Genomic DNA, 24415 nt, shown 5'->3' on the forward strand with positions numbered 1-24415 from the left:
AACAAAACAAAACCCAGAGAGAAACAAGGAACCAATGCAATGACACATGGGGGTTAGAATTTTGGAAGTATTTATTTAAATGTTGCAGAAAACATGTAAAGGAAGCCTGAAAGAGTTACAGCCAGTGTGGGACAAGCTGGGAGTGAGCTGACCTTGGGCTTGGTCATTTAGACAGAAGCAGCTCCATGACCTTTTTACCTTTTGGAGGTCAAAGGAGGTTCATAGCAGGAAAAAGAAAAGAAAATGATTGTTAGTCCATTTGGACTCTGAAACATGATTCATTTTGCCAGGCCATTGTATGTTTAATTTTGCTTGAAGCCTTGTAGCTTTGCAGCCGTCCCTCTGTCCTCCACCAAGAGCTCCGTGCCCCTTGTAGGAGAGGTTACTTTAATGTGATCCTGAGTTCTCAGAGTCCGCCAGCCTGTTCCTCTAAAAGTTGATGGGGTTGGGAAGATTATGTCCATTTGCTCTAAAGATAAATGTCACACATTGATTCAGTTTTCTTTGAACCTGCTATTCTGCGGAAACTTAAGAATATAAATGGAAGATTAAAAAAAAATTTAAGGGCAAGTTTGAACTCTGGGGAAAAAAAGGCTGGTAAACTTTTCAGGATGCCAGGTTACTGAGTAGGGGCCCTGAAGGCAACAGGATTTCAGAGTATTATCATTCCCCACCAAAAAATTATTTTTTCCCTAAGTGCCACTTAAATTTGCAGTCCAGGGCAAAGAGTATTAACCCAGCCCATTGCTGAGGGCATGGCTGTGATTTTAGCAGCATTGCACTGCAAGTATTCTTAAATCCAAGAGCTGAAGTGGCCTCTTCTATTACTGACACTGATAAGTCTTCAGTTACTGGATTCTGAAAATGGGAATGATGGAACTCATGAGGGCAGCTAGGTGGATAAAGCACTGGATTTGTAGTCAGGAAGACATTAGTTCAAATTTAGCCTCAGATATTAGCTGTGTGACTCTGGGCAGGTTATTTAACTTTTGTTTGCTTCAGGTACCTCATCTGGAAAATGGGTATAATAGTACCTACCTCCTTGGCTTGGTGTGAGGCTTGAGATAGTATTTGTAAAGCACTTTGGAAACCTTAAAGTGCTCTGTAAATGCTAGGAATTGTTGTTATCACATAGTGAGCAGGGTTTGGTTGTTGAGGACATAGGTTTGAATCTTGGTTCTCCCACTTAGCCATCTCTGAGACCTAGGTCAAATCACATCACCTCTCTGGGCCCCCTTCCCACATCTGTAAAATTCAATAAATATTTATTAAGCACTTGCTATGAACCTGACCTCAAAGATCATCATATGTAACACAGGATATAATATATGGAATATATTATATGTATAATATATAGTAAGATATAAGGATAAATTGGAGATAACTGAAAGAAGGAAAGCACTGGACTAGAGAGGGGTTGGGGAAGGCTGGGATTTTAGTTGTGACTTAAAGGAAGCCACAGAGGTCAGTAGTCAGGACAGATGAGGGAGGGCATTTCAGATCTGAGGGACAGCCAGAGAGAATGCCCAGAGCCAAGATGTGGTGTGTCTCCTTCGTGGAACCGCCAGGAGGCCAGTGTCACTGGATGGAAGAGTATGTTTTTAGGGAGTACTGGATAACTTTAGTTAACTGTTTCACTTTCCCGGTTCAGAAGCTCTCTAGCCTAGAGAAGATATGATAGCCGGATCCAACTTTTTGAAGGGCTATATTGAGGAAGTGGGATTAGATTTGTTTTCATTGGCCCCAGGGGGCTGACCCAGGAGCTATGGAGAGGGAGATCTTGGCTTAATATAAGGAAAAACTTCCTCACAATGAGAGTTGTCCAAAAGTGGGATGGGTTGCTTAGGCAGTCAGTGGACTCCCTATCTCTAGAGGTCTTCAAGTGGAAGTTCCAAAGAGAAGGAGGCTAAGATTTCTTCTGACTCTGAGACTCTGTGACTTGGAAGTTCCCTTCCAGCTCTTGATCTCTGATCCTCTGATTTGGCTACAAAATGCTCCTTTCAACTAAGAATTCAAGTTCCCCACTCATCAGGCGGTACACATGGTGCTGGATTTGAAGTCAGAGACATAGGTTCAAATCCTGGTTTTGCCATTCCTACCCGTGTGACTATGGGAAAATCACTTAATTCTTTGGCTCTTAATTTTCCTCAACTATAAAATAAGGGATTTGGAATAGATTTCTCACATCCCTTCCAGTTCTAAATCTATTCTCTTATTATCCCCTGACCTTTCCACCAGTCTTAGATCCCTGGCTAAGTATAACTGAACAAATATTAGTTGTGTGTATCTTATTTCTGGATCTTTATAGTTTAACTCTGAAGTTTCACTGTAGGCGCGTGGCATCGGAGTTTTACTTTAAAGTGAAAATGTAGTTCCTGATAAGTTTTTAAATCAGCCTGTGTATGGCAGCCAATAACATAGTTTGCTATTGTTTTGGAAGTAAAAATAAGTAAGGTCCATAGCCAGAGAGTCAGACAGAAGGCAGGGGAAGTCTTTACATGGTCCTGAAACCTAGTGAGAAGACTTGTTGTGGAGGTTAGAGGTAGATGTTGGTTAGGAAGAGGATGAATTTCCTGCCTTGAGCTGGGAACTCCCATGCCTGGGGCTAAGACTGGAGAATCAGATTTTAGAAATGCTGAGATAGGGAGGGTTGTTTGTTTTTATTCAGTTGTTTCTGGTGGTATCTGACTCTTCATGACTCCATTTAAGGTTTTCTTGGCAGAGATACTATAGTGGTTTGCCTTTTTCTTCTCCAGGTCATTTTATAGATGAGGAAACTGAGGCAAACTAGGTTAAGTGACTTGCCCAAGGTCATGCAGGTAGTAACAACTATCTGAGGTTGGATTTAGACTCTGGAAGAGAATTCTTCCAGACTCCAGGCACAGCACTCTATCCACTGTGCCACCTACCTGCCTGAGATAGGATTAAGCCTTGCCTTACAGACTTCTTCAACCTTTGCCCTTGCTCTAGCATCCAGCCCAGATGAAATTAGCTCCGCTGATTCAATTTTAGTGATGGGATCTGGAAGTAGGGCTTCAGTTAGATGAACTAGAAGGAATTCCTAAAGCTTAAACCCTGGAAAGGCCTACACACTTAGGCCTTTAAGAGGTCAGTGGGAGGTTGGTCAATCAGGTTTCTTTAACTTTGTAAATACTCCCTTTGTTATTTTAAATTCTTGTTTGGAGTGGAAAGAGTGCTGGGTTTAAAATCTGAGAACCTAGGTTCTCTTGCTATTTGCCATTTGTCACTGGTAAGAGCAGGGGAAGGTCACATAATCCCCCAGGCTCATTTTCTTAATCTGTAAAATGACTGAGTTGTACTTAATGACCTCTAAGTTCCCTTTCAGCTCTCTATCTATGACCCTATGAATGCTCTAGAACTATAAATTACAGATAACAATAGTGCATTGGTGTAGAGAGTTTACACACTGGAAGTTCCATACATCAGTGAAATCACAGGTCCAGACCCAAGTAAAAACATTTCCTTGCAGTCATTAGTAATAAAATTTCTCAACAAACCCAAAAGAGAAAAGTATGATTTGAATATTTCAAATGGCTTGATTACTTAAAAGATCTGTGAATTTTTCATCCTCAGCCCAAGTATATTGCATTGCCCTCCACATCAGAGTAGATAATCTTCATAAATTTGGGGCAGCTAGGTAGCACAGTGAATAGAGCACTGGGCTTGGAGTTCAAATCTAGCTTCAGACACTTAGTAATTGGGCAAGTAATTTGACCTCTGTTTGCTTCGATTTCCTTATCTGTAAAATGGGGGTGATAGTAGCACCTGCCTCCTAGGGTTGTTGTGAGAATCAAATAAGATAATAATTTCAAAGTGTTAGCACTATATAAATGTTAGCTATGATGATGATGATGGTGGTGATGATGTGATTAGATAACTGCATTACTTGCTGGCCAGTTTGGTGATGAACCTCTCTTAATTTAGTCAGGCCATTTCTCAGTCCATAAATATTGGGGTAATCTCTGGCTGGTCCTCAAATCCTTTCAATCTGAGTGGGACCTGCTAGAACTTTCATTCCCTCTCTAAATCCTGAGAGGACCCAGGCTTGCCTCTACCTTCACAGTAAGGCATCAGGGAAGGACAAAAGAGAGATGTCCTAATAACTGCCCTGAAGCATCATGGACAATCATAGAATTGCAGAGTTGAGAGGCACATCTCATGTCACGTCATGGAAAAGATACCTGATGAAGAACCATGGCTTCTCCCACAACTTTTCATCATCTAGCTTTTCCTTGCAGAGCTCTAGTGAGGGTGAACTCACTATAGCCCAAGGCAGTCCATTCCATTTCAGGGCATCTTTAGTTGTTCAGGAAGTTTTTCCTTACTTGAAACCTAGACCTAGCTCTTTGTAATTTCTATATAACTATGTATAACGTTATAACTTCTACCCACTAATCTAAGGCTAGAAGAAGACGAATTCCTTTTTCATGGGAAAGCCCTTCATATGCTTAAAAATGGGTGCCATCTTGCCGCCCATAAATCTTCTCCATGCATGCTTGGTTTCTTCCACTGATTTTCATACAGCGTGACAGGAGACCCTTCCCTGGTGACCCTCCTCTGAAACTCGACGGTTTATGTGTGTCTTTCCTAAAACCTGGTTTCCCTAGACTCCCGATGTTGTCTGACTAGGGCAAAGTGCTGCAGACTACTTCTATTAATAAGCCTCTTAATATAGTTTAAGATTCCATTAGCTTTTTTGGCTGCCATATTCCTCTGCTGCTTCATGTTGAGTCTCTACTGTCCATTAAATTATTCAGATCAACTGCTTTCTCTTCTACCCATGCCTTCCCCATTTTTTTAAGTATAAAATTGATTTTTTGAACCCGAGTGTAAGACTTTACATTTTGTCCCTATGTGCAGCCTAACATTCTAGATTTTCAAAATCATTTTGGATCCTGACCCTGTGGTTATTAGTTGTCCCTTACAGTTTTGCCTCACTTACAAATAGGATAAACCTGCCATCTGTACCTTGATCTGAGTCATTGATTAAAAAAAAAAGTTGAGACATACTAGGGTTGTTCAATTATTTTTCATTTATATCTGACTTTCGGTGACCCCATTTGGGGTTTTCTTGGCAAAGATACTGGAGTGGTTTGCCATTGCCTTCTGTAGCTCATTTTACAGATAAAGAAACTGAGGCAAACAGGGTCACAGAGCTAGTAAATGTCTGAGGCTGGATTTTAACTTGGGAAGATAAGTCTTCCTGACTCCAGGCTGGGCCCTCTATCCACTGTACCTACCTAGCTGCCCCACTTTTACCAGGGACCATTTTCTAAACTTTTATCCAAACACTATGATGACTATTTCTTTGGCGTAAGTCATTCAGCCCTTGTCCACTCCACCTAACTATGCCTCTTTCTAGTCTACATTTGTCTGTCCTGTCCACGAGGATAGCATGAAATTCTTTGCCAAAATCTTGGCAAATTATTGATCTACTGGTTTAATAATCTTGTCAAAGAAGGAAATGATGATAGACTGGCAGAATCTGTTGTTTGATCAGTCAATCAGCAGGCAGTTAGGAAGCATCTGCTATGTGTCAGGCGCTTTGCTAGACAACCCAGAATCCAAGCTCAAAGGATGAAACAGTCCCTACTCTCCACAAGTTTACATTCTAGTCATGGTGATTGTGCTCCCTCTTTGTGATCACTGATTCCTTTCCTAGAGGCTGATTAACCATCTCTTTAATAAATCAAAGCTGAACTCATTAACCTCTAAGTTTGCAAATTCTGCTTTATGTCTTGTCTTAAAAAAAAAAAAGGGGAACAACACTTGCCCTCCTCTGGCCCTGTTCTTCTCTCCTCTCCTCCAGGATCTTTCTGAGATCACTTACAGTAGCTCAGGGGTCTGATCTGAGCCAGTTCTTTCAGTGCCCTGGAGGGCAGTTTGTCTGGGGCTGGTGACCTGGACTCATCAAGAGAGCTAGGAGCTTTCTTTCTATCTCACTAATCTTGGGCTTTTAACCTGTGATTCACCATCTCTCCCCCCCAACCCCTTCTAGTCTGAGGATTATTTTCTTTGCCTGAGAAAATGGAAACAAAATAGAAGTTGAATAATTTGGCTTTTTCTCTATTGTCTTTTATTATCCCATCTTCCTAAACAGGGATCCTAACCCTTCTTTGATCCTTCTGTTTTCTCCAATATAGTTTAAAAAAAAAACCAAGCACAATTTCTAATTATTGGAATAATGGGAGCTTACTTTAGATGGCACTTTATTATTGACAGACCTCTGACCTTTCAATAACACTGTGGTAGGGGTAGGTAATGGAAGTAGTGTGATGGAATGGGAAGGGACACTAGATTTAAAATCAGAGAGCCTGGGTTAATACTAGTTCCCCCATTTGTAAAATGGGCAGCTTCATGGCACAATGATGGATATAGTGCTAGGCCTGGAGCCAAGAAACTCAGCTTCCTTTAAACTCATCTTCCTGAATTTAAATCCAATCTTAGACACTTTCAAGCTGTGTGACCCTGAGCAAGTCATTTATCCCTGTTTGCCTCAGTTTCCTGATCTGTAAAATGAGTTAGAAAAGGAAATGGCAAAACCACTCTAGTATCTTTGCCAAGAAAATCCCAAATAGGGGTCATGAAGAGTTGGACATGACTGAAAAACAAGTGGATATTTGTAAATTGATGGGGATGTGGGGGTTAGGGATGTTTTCCAAGGCCCCTTCCAACTCTAAAGTCCTCAACCTCTATTTTAGAATAATAGAATCCCAGATTTCATCCAAATTCAGCCCCCACTTTCTCTTATATCATTTTACAGATGAGAAGACCAAGCCTCTGGGCTGTGACATGAGTTTTTCCTCTTTCCGTTGTAAGTGATAGAATGGGGACTCAAATTCTAGGTGATTCATGGGGACTGGAGAGAGCTCTGGGTCTGGGGAGAACTGAGGGTCAGTCCCCAGGGCTTGTGACTGATGTGACCTGGAACAGGGCAATTTAATTCACGTGGATTCAGTAAGCATATTTAAACACAGCCCACTGGGCCATGGAGGGAGAAAAGATACAAAGACAAAAAGGAAGATGAGATATGCTGTAAATGTATACAGATAAGTACAAATTCTAAGCAAAGTAAACACAAAGTTAGGGTAGACAAAGGAAAGAAACAAGCATTTTATCCAGCAACCTACTGTGCGCCAGCACTTTACAAATAATTAACGCATTTGATACTCTTGATAAGCCTGTGAGATAGGTGTTATTATTATTCACATTTTACAGTTGAGCAAACTGAGACAGGCCAAAGTCAAGTGACTTGCCCAGAATTACAAAAGTAGGCAGTGTCAGGGGCTGGATTTGAACTTGGCTCTTTCTGATTCCAGCCCCTGAATGGAGATTGTGACAGCCGTTGAGCCACCTACTTCCCCCTGGGGACAGAACTGATAGGGAAACTAACCTTTCTGATGATCAGGACTTTCCTGTAGGATGGAGTGTTGGGCTTGAGCCTTGAATGAATGAAACTGTAAGAGGTGAAGGTGAGCAGGGAGATATTTCCAGGGATGAGGAAATCTTACCTCTCTAGGCCTCAGTTTCTTTGTCTGGAAAATGTAGCCTTTGAACCAAATAATCTCTAAATTCCTTAAACTAGTCTCCTAGGGCCCTTAAATCTTGTGATTCTATATCCATTGTTCTTTCCATCATAATAGCTGTGGCTTGTTCCATGATGAGAATGGAGGGAGGGACATACAGATCGTTGCTGCATAGAATGAGAGCAGCCCAGGACCTGGATTTCTAGGTCTCCCTGTGTGTATTAGGACTTTTATGCAGAAAATACTGATTTGATTTTGACCTTCTGAAAAAGTAAACAATAATAGCAGATAACATGTATATAATATTTTAAGGTTTGCAAAACACTTCACCTATATTATCCCTTTTGATTTTCACACCAATTCTGTGAAGGAGGTGCTAGTATTAATCTCATCCACCCAGCCACCCAAAGAAGATGAGGCATTTCCAAATACAGAGGAAAACTTAAATCAGGCATCAAAAACAAATTATAGGCATGCCATATTACTGCAAACACTTAGTGATTTAAAAACTGATGAATTAAAATAATTATCAATAAATGGTGTGTCTGTACATTCAGTGAAAGTGGCTTGTTTGTGTGGTATAGTAGAAGGTGAGTCGAACTTGTCAGGAGAGGCTTGGGTTCAAAAGTTGGCTTTCTGACTTACTGATTGACTTCATCTCTCTGCGTCTCAGTTTCCTGATCTAGAAAATACACACAAAAATTCTTTCACTGCCTGCCTCAAAGAGTTGTTGTGAGGAAATTGGCTTGCAAACTTTAGAGCAACCTATGGGACCTTGGGTAAATCACTGAATCTCTTAGGACGTTGTAGTTGTTCAGTCATTTCAGTTGTGTCTGATTCTTCATGACCCCATTTGGGGTTTTCTTGGCAGAGAGACTGGAGTGGTTTGTCATTTCCTTTTCCAGCTCATTTTACAGATGAGGAAATTGAGGCAAACAGGGTGAAGTCACAGTTAGTAACTGTCTGAGGCTGGATTTGATCTCATGAAGATGAGTCTTCCTGACTTCAGGCAAGGTACTGTATCCACTGTGCCACCTGGCTGCCCCTATTGGGACTTGACTGTAAAGTGAGGTTGTTCTATAAAGTTACTGTGAAAAGAACCCTAGATTTTGGAGGCACAGGACCTGAGTTCACATTTAAATCTGTTACTACCTGTTTCATTTTGAAAAGGTCACATTCCTTCCCTGGGCCTCAGTTTCCCCTTCTGTAAAGTGAAGGGATTGACCTAGAGGATCTCAGAAGTCCCTTTTAGCTCTAAATACCATGATCCTATTCATTCCAGTTTATACAATTCCCTCCGCCAAAAAAAAAGTTTTGTGAAAAACAATATTGGAGAGGCACCATGGTGTGAGCAATATAGAGGGCTGGCCTCCAGAGTAAAGAAGAATTAGGTTCATATTGTGCTTGGTAACCCTGGCAAGGCATTTGACCTCTTAGTGACCCAGATAACTCTCTAGGATTTTAAATGGCATAACAGTGGCTGATTTGCATTGAGAGAAATGCTTCCGGAATTCTCTACATGGATGAAATCCTAGGTGAGGACCAAACACCCTCCCAACCACCCCCAAACCCATATGGAATATGAGTCCAACCAGCTCAGCTTGCTTAGTAAGTGTTTAGATTTAAATGTATTTCAACGTATGAAGTATCAAAACAGCTTTTCAGCCACTCTGACTCCCTGCTGTGATTCTTTGTCCCTTGATCCTCATTCAGTTTTCTTCTTCCACAGTCATAAATTGCTTTTTAAAAAAAGGTATTGATATCTTTTGTTATTCTGTCACCTTTTTTTCCAAAAGCCAACCAACCCATCTCCAGACTCTTGCAGATATACAGTCCTCTTCCCTTCCTGTTTGCAGATGGACTGGAAAAGCATTTATTAAGTGCTTGCTGTGTGCTAAGCACTGGGGATGAAACAAATTAGCTCCTGGTCACATTTTGATGAGGGGAAACAACATATAAAGGAAGGAGGGAGGTGCATTTTCAGTAGTGTGCTTCAGGGATAAGCTTCTTGGTCATTATGATTACAGGCATCCAATTTCAGTTTTTTGTACTTCCATTTATGTAGTAATTGTTGAAACATTGCTTTATAACTCACTGTGTACTAACTCAGTAAGTGTTTTTTAAAAAGGATTTTAACTATTTTTTTTGAACCTTAGCAAAAGCACTTTTTAAAAATGTCTCCTTAAGCTATGAATCAAATTTCTCTCTGTGTGTAGGCAAGTCCTATCTGCCAGTGTGCAAACAGGTTGGGTTCTTTTGTGGGCGTTAACATAAGTTTGATTCACACACAATCTTGTGCACTTTTGGAGACATTCTCACTCCCCCTGAGACTTATCAAACTGTTACTACCTTCTTCCTTCATTTGAAATTCTAGGCTTATTTTAATCATATTTCTAAAACATATTTAATAATATTTCCATAATGGCTGAAAATTTATACAATACTTTTCTCACAGTAGCCCTGGGTGGTGCAAAATAGTATCTACAAGTTGCAGAAGAGAAACCAGAGTCTCAGAGTGGGGAAGTGACTTCACCACAGTCACACTCACAACAGGTAAATGGCAGTCAGATATGGTATCATTTCTCCTCACCCAAGGTCCAATGTTGTTTCACCTTCTGCAAACCTGGCCCTGTCCCCTCCTACTTGAAACTATGCATTGTCTTGGCAGTCAGTAGATACTTATGAAGCACCCACCTACCATGTGCCAGGCACTGTGCTAAGTTCTGGGGATACAAAGAAAGGCAAAAGACAGTCCTTTCTTTCAAGGAGCTCACACTCTACTGGAAGACAGAACATGCAGACAACTTTGTACAGATAAGCCCTATATAAGAGAAATTTGAAATAATCAACAGAGGGGAAGGAAGGCCTTAGAGTGAAGGGGCATCAGGAAGGGCTTTGTGTAGAAGGTGAGATTTTTATCTCAGGAAGCGTGGGAAGCTAGGAGGTGCAGCTGAGGAAGGAGAACATTCCAGGTATGAGGGACTACCAGGGAAAATGCCTGGAGTTGGGTGATAGAGTGTCTTATTTGAGGAACAAGGCAGCCTGGTGTCACTAGATTTCATATTGAAGTGGAAGAAGACTGGAAAGGTGAGGGTGAGGGAGAGTAGGTTGTGAAGGGTTTGAATGCCAAATAGATGATTTTATATTTGATCCTGGAGATAATAGGGAACCACTAGAATTTATTGAGTGCAGGACTGGGGGATGGGAGGGTAAGGGAGTGATGTGGTCAGACCTAAATTTTGGGAATATCACTTTGACAGCCAAACAGGGTAGATTGGAGTGGGAAGAGATGTACCCGCAGACTATTGCAGTAGTCCACGCACCAGAATATCTATCTCTGTCCTTTCCCCCAGCTGCTTTCTTCACTCCCTTTCTCTTCCCTCCTTAGCATCTCCCTGCCAGGCCTGAGCTCTGAGCCTTTCTTCTCCCAAACCATTGACTCCTGCCTTAGTCTTGGCTGAAGTGAGCTCTCTCTGACCTCAGTGATTGATTGTGTCCACCACTTTTATCCTTGGCTTCTCAGGATCCTACATTTAGAGCTGGAAGGTGCCTTAGAGGCTTTATTTAGAGTCCAATCCCCTTATTTTATAGAGGAGTCAACTGAATCCAAGAGAAGCGATGCAGCTGGCCCAAGGTCACAGAAGTAAAATGTAGTAACCGAGGCAGGTTTGAACTCGCTTCCTCAGTTTCTAGAGGGAGTGTGTTTTCCCTAGTCCATACTGCTCGTTAGCCCTCTTAGACCTTTGGTTCTAATGTCCATCTGACAGAATGAGACCCTAGATAGTACGATACACCCCGGCTCTGTTATCGGAAGACCTGACCCTAACACTTGGTCCCTGGGCTAAGGGAGGGCCGGATAGTCCCGGCCTCTGTAAAAGAGAATGATTATTAACCCGCACCTTCCACACTCACCACGATGTTGTGAGGAAAGCTGTTTGTAAACCTTAAATTGGCGTGTAAAGGAGAGCCAATATAGTAATGGGGCAGGCAATGAATGCCTGAGTGACTTATGGCTAATGTCAAGGTCTGTTCTGTTGTTATGATGAGTCTTATGCTTTTAGAGCCAGGGCTAGACTGGAGCTGCATGCCAGCTTTCACCATCCAGGTGGGGCTGTTTGTGGGCATGGATGTAGATACATGTATATGTGTGTATATGCATGCCCTACATATACACACACACACACACACACACACACACACACACATATATACACACACATGCATATATATATATGTGTGTATGTGTGTGTGTGTATATATATGTATGTGTGTGTATATATGTTGGCCATGGATGTAGATACATGTATATGTGTGTATATACATGCCCCACATATACACACACACACACACACACATATATATGTGTATGTGTGTGTATATATATGTATGTGTGTGTATATATGTTGGGCATGGATGTACATACATGTATATGTGTATATATATATGGGTGTATGTGTGTGTATATATATATGTGTGTGTGTGTATAATGTATATATATACACATTTCCTTTTTATTTGATGGAATCTGGCTTGGCAACACTGGTAATAATAATAATAATTATTATTATTATAATGATGATGATGATGATAATGAAGATAATGGTCATTCACACTACCCTTTACAGTTAGCAAAGTGCCTTAATGTTCTCCTTACTATAGCTGTCTCTCAGAATCAATCTGCTAACTTCCTTCAAAACCCAGTTCAAGGATCACCTATCTCCCTGCAGTGAAGCCTTTACTGATCCCTCCACTTGTTAGTATTTTTTAGCTCTTAAAAGAACTTTTTATCTAGTTATATGAGTATGTGTGTATAGAGATCTATGTAGAGATGTACATATGTATGTGTGTATACTTTATTCCCTCAATAAGTAGAATGTAAGCTCATTAAAGGAACTATTTTTTTGGTTTATTTTTGTACCCCCACCAGCTGCTAGATGCTTAATGAACATTTGCTGAATTGAATTAGATTTGTAAACATTATCAAGTTTGCACTCAGAACAACCTCAGGAGGGAGATACTGTAGGTTTTATTATCCCCATTTCACAAATGAAGAAACCGAGGCTCAATCTAGCAAGCTTGAAATTAATAAGCACCTATATCATGCCTTAGTCTAAGGAGATACAAAAGTGACACAGTTTCTGTCCTCAGGGAAGTTATATTCTAGTGGGAGAGATTAAAGTTCATATATGTGTGTGTATATATATGTGTGTGTGTGTGTGTGTTTATACTCATAAGGATATAAAGCATGTACATGGTAATAGACAAAACAGTATGTATCTATATATGTGTGTGTATCTGTGTATATATGTGTATGTATACACATACACACACCACAAATATAAAGCAGACACAAAGTAACACTAGAGGGGAAAACACTAGCAGCTGGAGGGACCAGGAGAGCCATTGTGCAGAAGGAAGCATTTGAACTGAGTTTTCAAACTAGGCAATTCAAGAGGCAGAGGTGAGAAGGAAGAGCACGCCAGGCATGTGGTACAGCCAGTGCAAAGGCACAGAGATGGGAGATGTATAAACACTAGCAAATAGACCCAGTGTGGCTAGACTGAAGAGTCCCTGGAGGGGAGTAATGTTTAAGAGATTTGGGAAGGTAGGATGGGTTAGGAAGGTAGTTTGTGGAGAACTTTAAATGCCAAAGAGAAGAGTTTATATTTGATCCTAGGGGTAATGGGGAGTCATGGGAGTTTATTGGGGGAGGGAAGGCTGACTTGATCAGACTTACCTTAAGGAAAATCACTTTAATTTAGACAGTCTGACATTCCTGCCTGTGATAACACACAGCTTGTAAATGTTGGAGACTGTGCCTTCCCATCTATTACGTAATGATACAGCTTAATGAAACCTACTAGGGAACAGGATGTTTTAAGTACTTGTTCAACAAGGTAAACCACCTGTCAGTCTTTTTTTTTTTAAATGAACACCCACTGCCAACTTCAGATACCCAACACCCAGAACAAATGTCACTCCTGAATAAGTGGTCATGTTGCCTGAGGCTCAGAATTTAGTAGGAAGTAACTCCGAGAACACTTCTGGGTGCTGGAAGAATGAATGGCTTGAATAGATCAGTAAGTGGTCCCTTGCCCTCAGAACTAGCGTTTGCAAGCTGAAACCTCAAATCTTGTAGAAGAATTCATATGCATATCAAGCTTTGGCTCAAATCTTCACGTGGTTAACCTTTATTGATCTGGATATTGTCACCTTCCTTTCTGGTCTTGCTGTGCTGGGCAATATCATCCTGTATTTTAGTGTTTGAAGGAAGTTCCTCTCCATTAAAACTACCCAGATTATCAAGATAGCCTAATTTAGCCTAATTTGTGTAGCACGTGCATACAGTTTATTTTAAATGGAGTCCAAGTGTCCCTCCCTAAATCTAATCATGGAAGATAAAGTAAATTCAATTGTGTTCAGATAGGATGCATGTGAAATATCAAGTAGATTGTTAATGAGGGGGAGAAAAAGGGTCATATAGGTCATAGATGGAGCTAAAGAGGTCCTAGAAGTCACCTAGCTTAATGTCCGCATGTTTAGATTAGGAAACTGGACCCCATTTTACAGTTGAGGAAACTGAGGCAAACAGATTAAGTGACTGGCTCAGAGTTACACAGCTGCAAGTGTCTGAGGCCAGAGATGAACTTTGTAACCCCAAGCTTAGCTCTCTATCCACTGGGCCACGAAGGGGCTTATTTTATGTCATTCTGAATGTGTAACCTGAAGTTCAGTCTTACGTCTCCTGGCAGTCTCAGTGTAGGATAGAAAATGGCAGGTAGACGTGAGTCTTTAAAATCCTCGTCAGAGCAATTAGTATAGAAATCCTTAATAATTTGAAAAAATCCTTGTCTTCATCACATAGTGCCATTTTCAACTCTTTCATGCTTTACTGGATGGGTTTCATAAATTCTTTGGCCCCCCAAATCTGGTAATGAAACTTTCCCAGCTAAATTACCCTGGACCTCTGCTATACACAATCTGTCATCTGTAGGAGGCAGTGTGGGGCAGTGGAAAGAATGTTGGATTTGGAATCAGGTTTGTTTATTTGTTTTTCAGTGGTGTCCAACTCTTCATGAGCTATTTCAGGCTTTCTTGGTAAAGACACTGGAGTAGTTTGCATTTCCTTCTCCAGCTAATTTTTCAGATGAGGAAACTGAGGCAAATAGTGTGAAGTGACTTGCCTAGGGTCACATCTAGTAAGTGTCTAAAGCCAGATTTAAACTCAGGAAGATGAGTTTTCCTGATTCCAAGCTCAGGACTCTATCTGCTGTACCACCTAGCTGCCCCTTGGGATCAGAGGACCTAGATTCAAACCCCAACTTTATTTCTACCTGAGTGACCTTGGACAAGTCACTTAAACTACATGGGACTCAGTTTCCTCATCTGTAAAATAAAGAGGTTGAACTAAATTATTTCTAAGATCTCTTCCAGTTCTAAATCTATGAGCCTATTATCCTATGCCCTGAATTCAGATCCCAACTCTGCTGCTCACTTGGCACAGAGACAGCTAGGTGGTGCAATGGATTGGGGGCTGGACCTAGAGTCTGGAAGACCTGAGTTCAAATTCAGCCTCAAGTGCTTACTGACTGTGTAACCCTGGGCAAATCCCTTAACCGTTGTCTGCCTCAGTTTCCTCATCTGTAAAATGGGGATAATAACCTACATCAAATGAGATAAAATTTGTAAAGTGATTTTCAAACCTTAAGACATTATATAAATGCTCTCATCATTATCATCACCATCATCATCATGATCATCATTTACTGGCCTTGGGCAAGTTGCATAACCTCTCTGAGTCTCAATTTCCCCATCTGTAAAATCAAGGGGCTGCATAAATCCTTTCAAGCCGCTTCTTGCTCTAAGTCTGAGTCTGTTGTGAGTAGGCCTGTCCTCAGATCCTTTCCAGGGCTGTGGGACTTCCCAGAGATTGTGTTCCCCAAGCATAGCCCTAGAGTAATCTGGATATCACTTTACCTTGGTGAGACCACAAAGCAGAACTTTCCAAGGAGGCAGAAAGGAGAAAGAAAGGGAAGAGGTGATGGGAGAAAAATAATGACTGGATCAAAGGAAACTTTCTGTAAAGTCTTCTTTCCCATCTTGATTAATTTCAGTGAGTAATAACACTGATATTTTCTCTAGTCACCTGTTAAGCAAGTAGGAGGAGGACCCATCTTCAGTGGCAAGTGGCCTAGGCTGAAGAAGTTGGGGCAGTCTGGATCAGTGCACTCTTAGAAAGCATACTCGCTGTCTAGCTGGTGGTGGAACCTAAGTCAGCTTGCTTAAATCAGAAAAGGAGGGATCACCCGACCTCTCCACACAGCCAGGGAATACAGTGGCATTTTGGAATGCTTCCGCATTATCTTTGAGCTCTTATCAGTTCCTTTCCTTTCACTGGAGACCTTGCAATTTGAATAGCTTTTTGCAGGTAGAGACTAATGGTTGAGAAGATAATAAATAAGCAATGAGGTAATTTATAATTAGGCACTTGGGAAATATTACGGATTCCTGGTAATTAACAGAGAAAACTCAGAGTCCTTAGCTAGAGATTTTTTTCACTTCTCATACACCAATAATGCAAGGTCGGATATGGCATTGGACAGCATGATTTGCTGTGACTGCTGAATGAAGCATTGGCAGACACACTTTTTTTTTCTTTTTGGGGGAGAAGTTTTCCTATTTTTGTCCCACAGAGGCAGTTCTTTCTGCGAAATGGAAGCATTCACCATTTGCCTTGCATAACTTTTCATTTGAACATTCCACAGATACTTATTGAGCGGCTGGTGTGTGCTGAAGGACAGGGCTAGGTGCCTCCTCTCCTAAAAGGGGCCCGGGCTGCAAGTCTGCATGCCTGGGAGGGCAGCCTATTGCCTCTGGGGGCAAACAGAAGAACAGAAAGAAAGTGGGGGAAGCAAGGCCTGACCCGGAGACCCCCTGATGGCTAACGTGGCAGCAGCATCTGCTCCAGCCATACCCAAACAAGCATATGACAGCAGGGGTTCTGGAATCATTCTCGACTGGAGTTCAGCATGTGAGGCTAGTGACACTGCATGCTTTGCTCTGCACAAGAGCCGTGGACGATTTTGTGGGTTCAATCTGATTTTTATTTTCTTTCTCCATTATCCTTATCTAAAAATTTAGATATAGCCTCTGGAACACCTGTTTCCTCAGTGATGGTACCTCTACAGTGTTCAGGAGGCTAAGCCTTAGAAGTTGGCAATCTCCAGGTTCATGTAGATCACCAGGCAGGGGTCAAGGGCAAGCCAGATGAAGCGCATATGTTCCAAGCTGGTCAACATAGCTAATGATGGTCCTTGGGGGCCAGACCTGGGGGCAGGAATTTTTTCATAAAGACAGGATGATGATAGGGTGAGAAGATGGAACCAGACAGGAGGCCACTGAATGAACACACTAAAATAATCCATGATGGAATCTTATCGCAAATGAAGTTTATGAAATGGCAAGAAAAGACCAATTCATTTGGGGGTTTTTATAACTCACTGAAAGCAGACCAACAATGAATGCCTTTAATTTATTCCCCCACTTTTTTTTCCCTTTCTCCCTCTTCTAAGCCCCAGAAGAAGAAGGAGGAAAACCTTTCCAGTGCCCGATATGTGGTTTGGTTATAAAACGGAAGAGTTACTGGAAGCGGCACATGGTGATTCACACCGGTTTAAAAAGTCACCAGTGCCCTCTCTGTCCATTCCGGTGTGCCCGCAAGGACAATCTCAAATCCCATATGAAGGTAAGCCCTCCCTTAACAGGACCACAGGGTGGGGGATGAGGGGGGATGCCCTCAAGAACACACATGCATCAGATGCTCTATGACAGATTAACCATGTTTGTTGTTGTTCAGTTGTTTCAGTCCTATCTGACTCTTCATGACCTCATTTAGGGTTTTCTTGGCAAAGACACTGAAATGATTTGCCATTGCCTTCTTTAGCTCATTTTATGGATGAGGAAACTGAGACAAAGAGGGTTAAGTGACTTGTCCAAGGTCACACAGCGAGTAGGAGTCTAAGGCCAGATTTGAACTCAGATTGATGAATCTTCCTGACTCCAGGCCTGGCATCTCAGGAGTCTCCCCCCCCCAATAGTATTTTTTTTCTTATAATTACATGTAAAGATAGTTTTCAGCATTCATTTTTGTAAAATTTTGAGTTCCAAATTTTCTCCCCCCAAGGCAGCAAGCAATCTGTTATAGATTATACGTACACAATCATGTTAAACATATTTCCACATTAGTCATATTGTGAAAGAAGTATCAGAACAAAAAGGAAAAACCACGAATAAGGAAAAAAAAACCAAAAAAACCTGAAAATATTAGGCTTTGATCTGCTTTCAGACTCTATAGTTCTTTCTCTGGATGTGGAGAACATTTTCCATTATGAGTCTTTTGGAGTTGTCTTGGATCGTTGTATTACGGAGAAGAGTTAAGTCTATAGCTAATCAGAGCAGTGTGTTGCTGTTACTGTGTACAGTGTTCTCCTGCTTCTGCTTACTTCACTCATCATCGGTTCATGTAAATCTTTCCAGGTTTTTCTGAAATCCATGAGAAGTCTTTTCTTATGAGACTGGGAGTACAGTTAGTTTGCTTTTCTTACTGCTGGAAGTGAGCTTCCCTGATGGTCACAGATACCTTTGGAATCCATTAATAGCCACCACCACAATCAAGATTTCTCACATGCCCTGGATGTACAGTTTAGATAAGTTGCTCCCTCAAGGAGCTCATAGTCTAGTAGAGCTTGTCCAGTCACAAGGTATTAATGATTCTGTTATGGTGCCCGTGGAGAGGCTGCAGAGAACTGAATTCAGTCCTGTTCTACTCAGGTGCATGATTTAGAAAGGCTAATCAATTAGAGTTTAATCTGACATAGATCGTTCATGACCCTACTGATAATGATTACTATTCAGTAGTGGGGATATGGCTGAAAAATCCGGTCTAATTAAACTGGTTAGGGATGTTGTAATTACGTTAATTTTCTGGATAGCTCAAAGATGTAGTATGGTGCAAGGTAAAGAGCCCTGAGCTAAGAATAAAAGAGACCTGGATTCTAATTCCAGCTGAAATTCCTTAATCTCTGAGCCTCAGTTTCCTAAAAATCAAGGGCAAGAGATGGGGTGATCTTTGAAGGTCTTTCTGGATTCTTTATTGCCAGAAAACCTCTTTGTTTCATATTTTCTTGTTGAATATCTTTCTTAAATTCATTGATCTACTGCCCTGCCTCAGTAAGTAGAGATTATTAGAATATATGGAATTGTTGATTTAAGATACAGCAGGATCTTAGAATGATCACCCTGAATACTAATGGTCATGGTTCTAACACTGAAGCTACGAAAGCTACCAATAATGAAGCTGAATGGGTACTGACCCATTACAATGTGGGAGCATTGTAGGCACAGTTTACCTAGCTTTTAGCCAAGCATTTGACAGGCCTTTAGTGGACTGCCATAGTAAAGTTAGGTAGATTTGGAAAGGGATGAGTTGCTGGATTTAGAGTTTCAATGTTAATGATTTAACACCAGCTTGGGAGGGAGTCTTCAGTGAAGTTTCCCAGGTACCCATTATCGTCCTATGCTACTTAACAATTTTAACAGGGACTTAGATGAAAGTATAGATGGCAGGCTTATCAGATTTGCCAGTAATACCCAACTTTGAAGTATAGCCAATGGATTAATGACAGAGTCAATGTCCAGAAAGATCTTGACAAATGCAAAATGGAGGAGTCATGATTAGAAAGCAGTTCCTCAGCTAAATCATCTGGGTTTAGTGAACTGTTGGCTCAACATTAGTCAATAATATGATACTACAGCCCAAAAAAGCTAATTTGATTGTACTCTATCTTAATGAGAAGGTCATAATATCCGGGACTAAGGTGGTGATATTCCTGCTGATCAGACCTAATATGAAGCAGGACATTCACATCTTAAGAAGAACGTTGATAAATATGTCCGAATACTTTTCAGAGGATGACAGGATGTCAAAGGGCCTCAAGGACGTGCCTTTTGAGGGTTGGTTAGAGGAAAAATTCCAGGGGCATCTAAGATCCTTGGTAGTGGGACCCATTCTTTTTTTTTTTATGTCTCTGGTACCTAACATGGTATTTGGCACATAGTAGGGTGCCATAATGCCTTTTGAATTTAATTGAATCAAACCAAATTTGTATGCCCTGGAAAAGAGAAGACTTAGGGAGATGAGACAGGAGAACAGTTTTCAAGTAACTGAAGGGTTTTCATGTGGAAGAACCAGCCAAATAGTGAGCAGTATATGAAAGCTGTCAAGGGGCAGATGTAGGCTTGCTACAAGGCAAAAATTACTCACCAGTAGAGCCACCCAAAGGTGGAATGGGCTGCCTTGGGAAGGCGTGGCATCCTACTTCAATTTAGCTCATTATCTGCATTAGAGGGGTTTCTAGCCCAGGTGTTCCACTGAGTCAGTGCTTCGCTGTCTGGGGTTTGGGGACCCCCAAAGGGTCAGTAGATATAGTTCAGTGGGTTTGGGAACTTGGATGGGAGAAAAAAAATGACATCTTTGTTTTACTAACCTCTAAATGAAATTTAACACTTCTTTCACTTATTTAAAAACATTATTCCAAGAAGGCATCCATAGCCTTTGTCTGACTGCCTAGGGGGTCTGGGACAGCAAAGAGGTTAAGACTCCCTGTATTAGGACAGTTAGGTGGCACAGTGGATAGAGCACCAGCTCTGAGGTCAGGAGGACCTGAGTTCAAATGCAGCCTCAGACACATAATACTTTCTAGCTGTGTGACTGTGGGCAAGTCACTTAACCCCAATTGCCTTGAGGTGGGGGGAGGGGAAGACTCCCTGCATTAGTGTCTGCGATCTCTTTTAGCCCTGAGATTCTGAAATTTTGTGACTTACCCTGGAAGCCATTCTTCTAAGAACTGAATCCCAAATGTGATCTTGGTTTTTTTAACTTCTTTCTCCTAAAAGTGAAGTTTCTTCCTCTCTTGCATTTGGTTAATAGAAGGCTCTGAGTAGAAGTCGACTTGTACTATACTTCATGGTCTAGATCCCCTTCCTCCTTCAAAGCAATAGAACTCAGATTTTAAAGGTGTACAGTGAGGATTAAATTAGAAAGAAATGGCTTGCAAGAAGTGCCTGTTATCACAAAAACTCCTTTTAGATACTGTATAGTATATTGTGCTTAGAATTGAGATCTAGCTAATTTAAAGCATTGGTTAAGCAGGAAGCTTGACTTTGGCCCAGCAACCTGGGAGCCTTGCCTCAGCCCAAGGTCATTTAACCAGCCTATTTATAAAGCTGTAGTTTTAAAAGAAAGGACTATTGACCCTGAAACTAGAGGAAGATGGGTTTGATGCCTTGATGATCCAGGACAGACTCTAGGCTATCGCTGAGTTGCAGTTGAGAGCAGCAGGGTCCGTGGAGGTCATGGGGATTCAGAATGCTCTCAGAACAAATCAATAACTGGTACAATAAAGCAATTGTGTGAAATGATGAGTTTATTCAAACTCATGGTCTCTGAATCTATTAGGCTACAATTCATTTGGGCTTTTGGTAAGCGGACATGTAAATTTATGTTTATAAAATCGGACACTTCCCTTCCCCTGCCCTCTATCCCTCTCCTGGCCACCTTTTGAAGTACATTTAGTAATATTTCTAGTTTTCTTGGGGTTATTTCCTGTCTTCATGAAATGTTTTTACAACCCTCCGAGGTGAATGGGCCTGAGGGAAGCTACCTAATAGTCTCTTAAGTTAAAGCTGAACCCAATAAAGGGAGACCTGCAGAAATAATCCTAGTAATATATACATATGTGGTAATATATGATACTATATATAAAATATATATTAAAATATAAAAACAATATTAAAGCATATATAAAATATATATTAATATATAATATATAAAAATATATAAAGTTTGAAAAGTGGCATGCTCAGATTCTCAATTGATCCTGACAACACCTCTCTGAGATAGAGGAGGTATTTTCAACCCTCGTTTCTCAGACGAGGAAACTGAGACAGAGAGGGTGAGTGAGTCATATAATGGCTGCTAGAGTCGAAGGCAGGGTTAGAACCCACATCTCTGACTCCGGTGCCCTAGCTACTGTTTCATGCTGTCATTTGGTATAATGGAAAGAACACTGAACTAAAAGTCAGAAGACCCGGGTTCTAGACTTAGCTCTGTCACCAAAGAGTTGTGTGACCCTGGGTAAGTAATTTTACTCCTCTCAGTCTCTGTTTCCTGTAAATCTATAAAATGTAAAATAGTATCTACCTCCCAGAGCTGTTGTGCAGAGCAACTGGGGTAATGTGTGTAAAGCATTTTGTAAATCCTAAAACACTCTATGAACATTAGTTGTTATACCTGAGGTGGTTGTTTTCACAACTTCATTGTCCCAGAGTCCAGAACACGTCCCACCCCCTTCCATGGTACAGCTCTTCAGGTACCTGAAGACAGACAGCTTTTATGCCCAAGCTAAGTCACAGTCACTTAACCTCTCCCTGTGTGTCAGTTTTCCTCCCTGGTAAAACGAGGCAGTTGGATTAGATGATCTCTGAGGCCCCTTTCAACTTTGCCACAGTGTGAGTCTCTGGCCATAGCAGCTGAAAGCTATGAAGCCCTCTCTTGGCCGGGAGGTGGACTCATTGATTGTAGAGGTCTCTCTTGTTCCTAACCCCTTTTGATGTGTGGTATTTGCTGTTCAGAAAAATGACCAGCACGCTGAAGAAAGGAAAAGAGGCTGTACATATTGAGTCAGAAGGAAGAAAAGATTTTAGGCAGGCTCTGCTTTGCTGCGACAGGCCCAGAGAGCTTTCGAAGCAGTGAGATACTCTTTTAAGTCAAAGGCCAAACTCGACATGGGATCCCTGACTTCACCCCCTCAAATACCCCCACTTTGGGGAAAAAAGTTCCTATCAGCCAGCACCTACCTATTGGGTAACAGTTCTAGGCCAGGTGATGGAGCTATAAAGAGCCCTCCAAGAGCTTGTCTTCATGGAGGCAGGCTTGAGGAAAGAAATAAATGTTCACAGTGAAGTATACCCAAGGTAATGCGAAGTCATTGCAAGAGGGAATGGGAGGCTTAACAAGGAAGCTCAGAAAGTCAAAGCAGAATCAATTGCTTTTTTCTTCACACTTTTAAGGAAGCATTCTCTTTGTCAAATTAAATGAGTGCTTTACTGATACTTTTTTTTTTATATCAATGACACTTCCTCTCCCCCAATAGAACCCTCCCTCCAAACAGAGGTACAGTTAGGCATACCAGATGGTATGCCTCATTTCACGTCCGTAGTCCACCACCTCTCCCTTGAAAGGACAGATTTTTACCAACAGTTCATTGGAGTCATAATAAGTCACACAATAGTTTATTTCCCAAGCCTAAATAGAGGAAGAACAAAACATGGCATATACTTAGGAAACTCAAGAGCCCATTTTTATAAAATGCAAGTCCTCTGGCTATTTTCAGTCCAGACTTCAACACATTAAGCAACTCCCCTCCACTAAAAGCTGATTTCGGAGCTCTGTTCCTGGATTAGCTCACTTCTCTTTTTCTCTCCTCCGGACACCGCTGAAATGGAATCTGCCCCACTGGGCACTCCCCTGGGGGCTGGAAGCTTTCTGTAGCCTGACCTTTAACCGCTTCGTTTTAGGGCATGATTCTAGCTGCCTTTGTCAGATGCCTTTGGGGGGCGGTACCATGGGGCCTCAGAGGAGGATGGGTCAGCAAGAATGGGGTGGAGGAAATTGAATTGGATTTTCAAGACGTTGTTAGACACCAAATGGAAATTATCGGGATTTAGGAGAGCTCATTGTCATAAAATAAAAGAGACGGTATTAACATCCTCTGACAGATGCCTCTGCCCCTCCCACAAAGAAAAGGCGTGGGGGGTTGAAAAAGTCTGTCATTTAATTAGCAGAACATTGCTACTACTGGGGATAGCTGTTCATGTGGCTATTTCTGTTATTAAACTCCTGTTTGGGGGAACTTGGGCGTCCTCCGTTGTTTTTTTCCAAAAGCCACAGTGGGGTGCTGTAGCGACAGGATCTCACCATTAACTTTTAATTCTTTTGCTTTTGTTGGTCATTTAACATTATTTAAAAGTATGTTTTGGCTGGTGAATAATGCTTTTGGACTGCATTCAGAATGTGTAAACAGCTGTAGTAAAACTTGCTGTCTTGGAAAGAAAATCTCTGCAGAAGGGCCAGGTAGCAGAGTGGGTTAATGAATGAGCCTCTAACCTTTGCAAACTGGAGTTCAAATCCCTTTTGCTCAGAAATTAAAAAAAAAAAAGAAAAAAGAGATGGATTTTTTTTTTCATTCCAATCTGTTGCTTGTTTGTCCAGATCACACAACTACCCAAACAATTTGGCGCAAATCTCCTCGATTGGCAGTTTCTGCTCAAGGGAGGGCCAGTACTGAAATAGCAAGGGTGTTACAGGTCAGGACTGAAGTACATTGGCAAAGATGAATGGGGGAGCTTACAAGCTTACATAGCACCTGCCAGCATTAAGCCTGGCTCAGGCCAATGCAATTATTTCCTCACTTTCTCAAGCACTAAATTTGTCCCGAACAGGAGGGGGGAAAAAGTTCCCTGGAACCTCTGCAGGTAGTATGCATGGTGGATTAGAATCAGATGCAGCAGTCTGCATTCTATTCATATGCCACACTTTGGAGTCTGAGGCTTAGTTATACTCCATTTGGAAAAGTCTGCTTCTGTGAGAGATTTAAATTGAATGGGCAGAGACAGACTCTGAGTCAGAAATCCCAGCTTCTTAGTTCCATTCTACATGGATTTTTGTGTGTGATTTTGGTGTAAAACACTAGTGTTTGTATCTGAAGTTCTCCTTCGATGAAATGGGAATACTGCAATGGGATTATTTC

General features: G+C 41.4%; 1 protein-coding gene across 4 annotated transcripts in view; it reads left to right on the top strand.

Annotated features, from left to right (window-relative positions):
* ZNF827 (zinc finger protein 827) overlaps positions 1 to 24415 on the top strand; it is a 253072-nt gene that overhangs the window by 39730 nt on the left and 188927 nt on the right. For all 4 annotated transcript variants that reach the window (XM_020978295.2, XM_020978297.2, XM_020978296.2 and 1 more), the window contains exon 3: positions 17120 to 17292. In XM_020978295.2, coding sequence (XP_020833954.1) covers positions 17120 to 17292 — 173 coding nt within the window. The remainder of the gene's footprint in view (positions 1 to 17119; positions 17293 to 24415) is intronic.

Source organism: Phascolarctos cinereus, unplaced genomic scaffold (assembly GCF_003287225.1).
Source record: "Phascolarctos cinereus isolate Bilbo 61053 unplaced genomic scaffold, phaCin_HiC Scaffold_9;HRSCAF=440, whole genome shotgun sequence".
Classification (NCBI taxonomy): Eukaryota; Metazoa; Chordata; class Mammalia; order Diprotodontia; family Phascolarctidae; genus Phascolarctos; species Phascolarctos cinereus.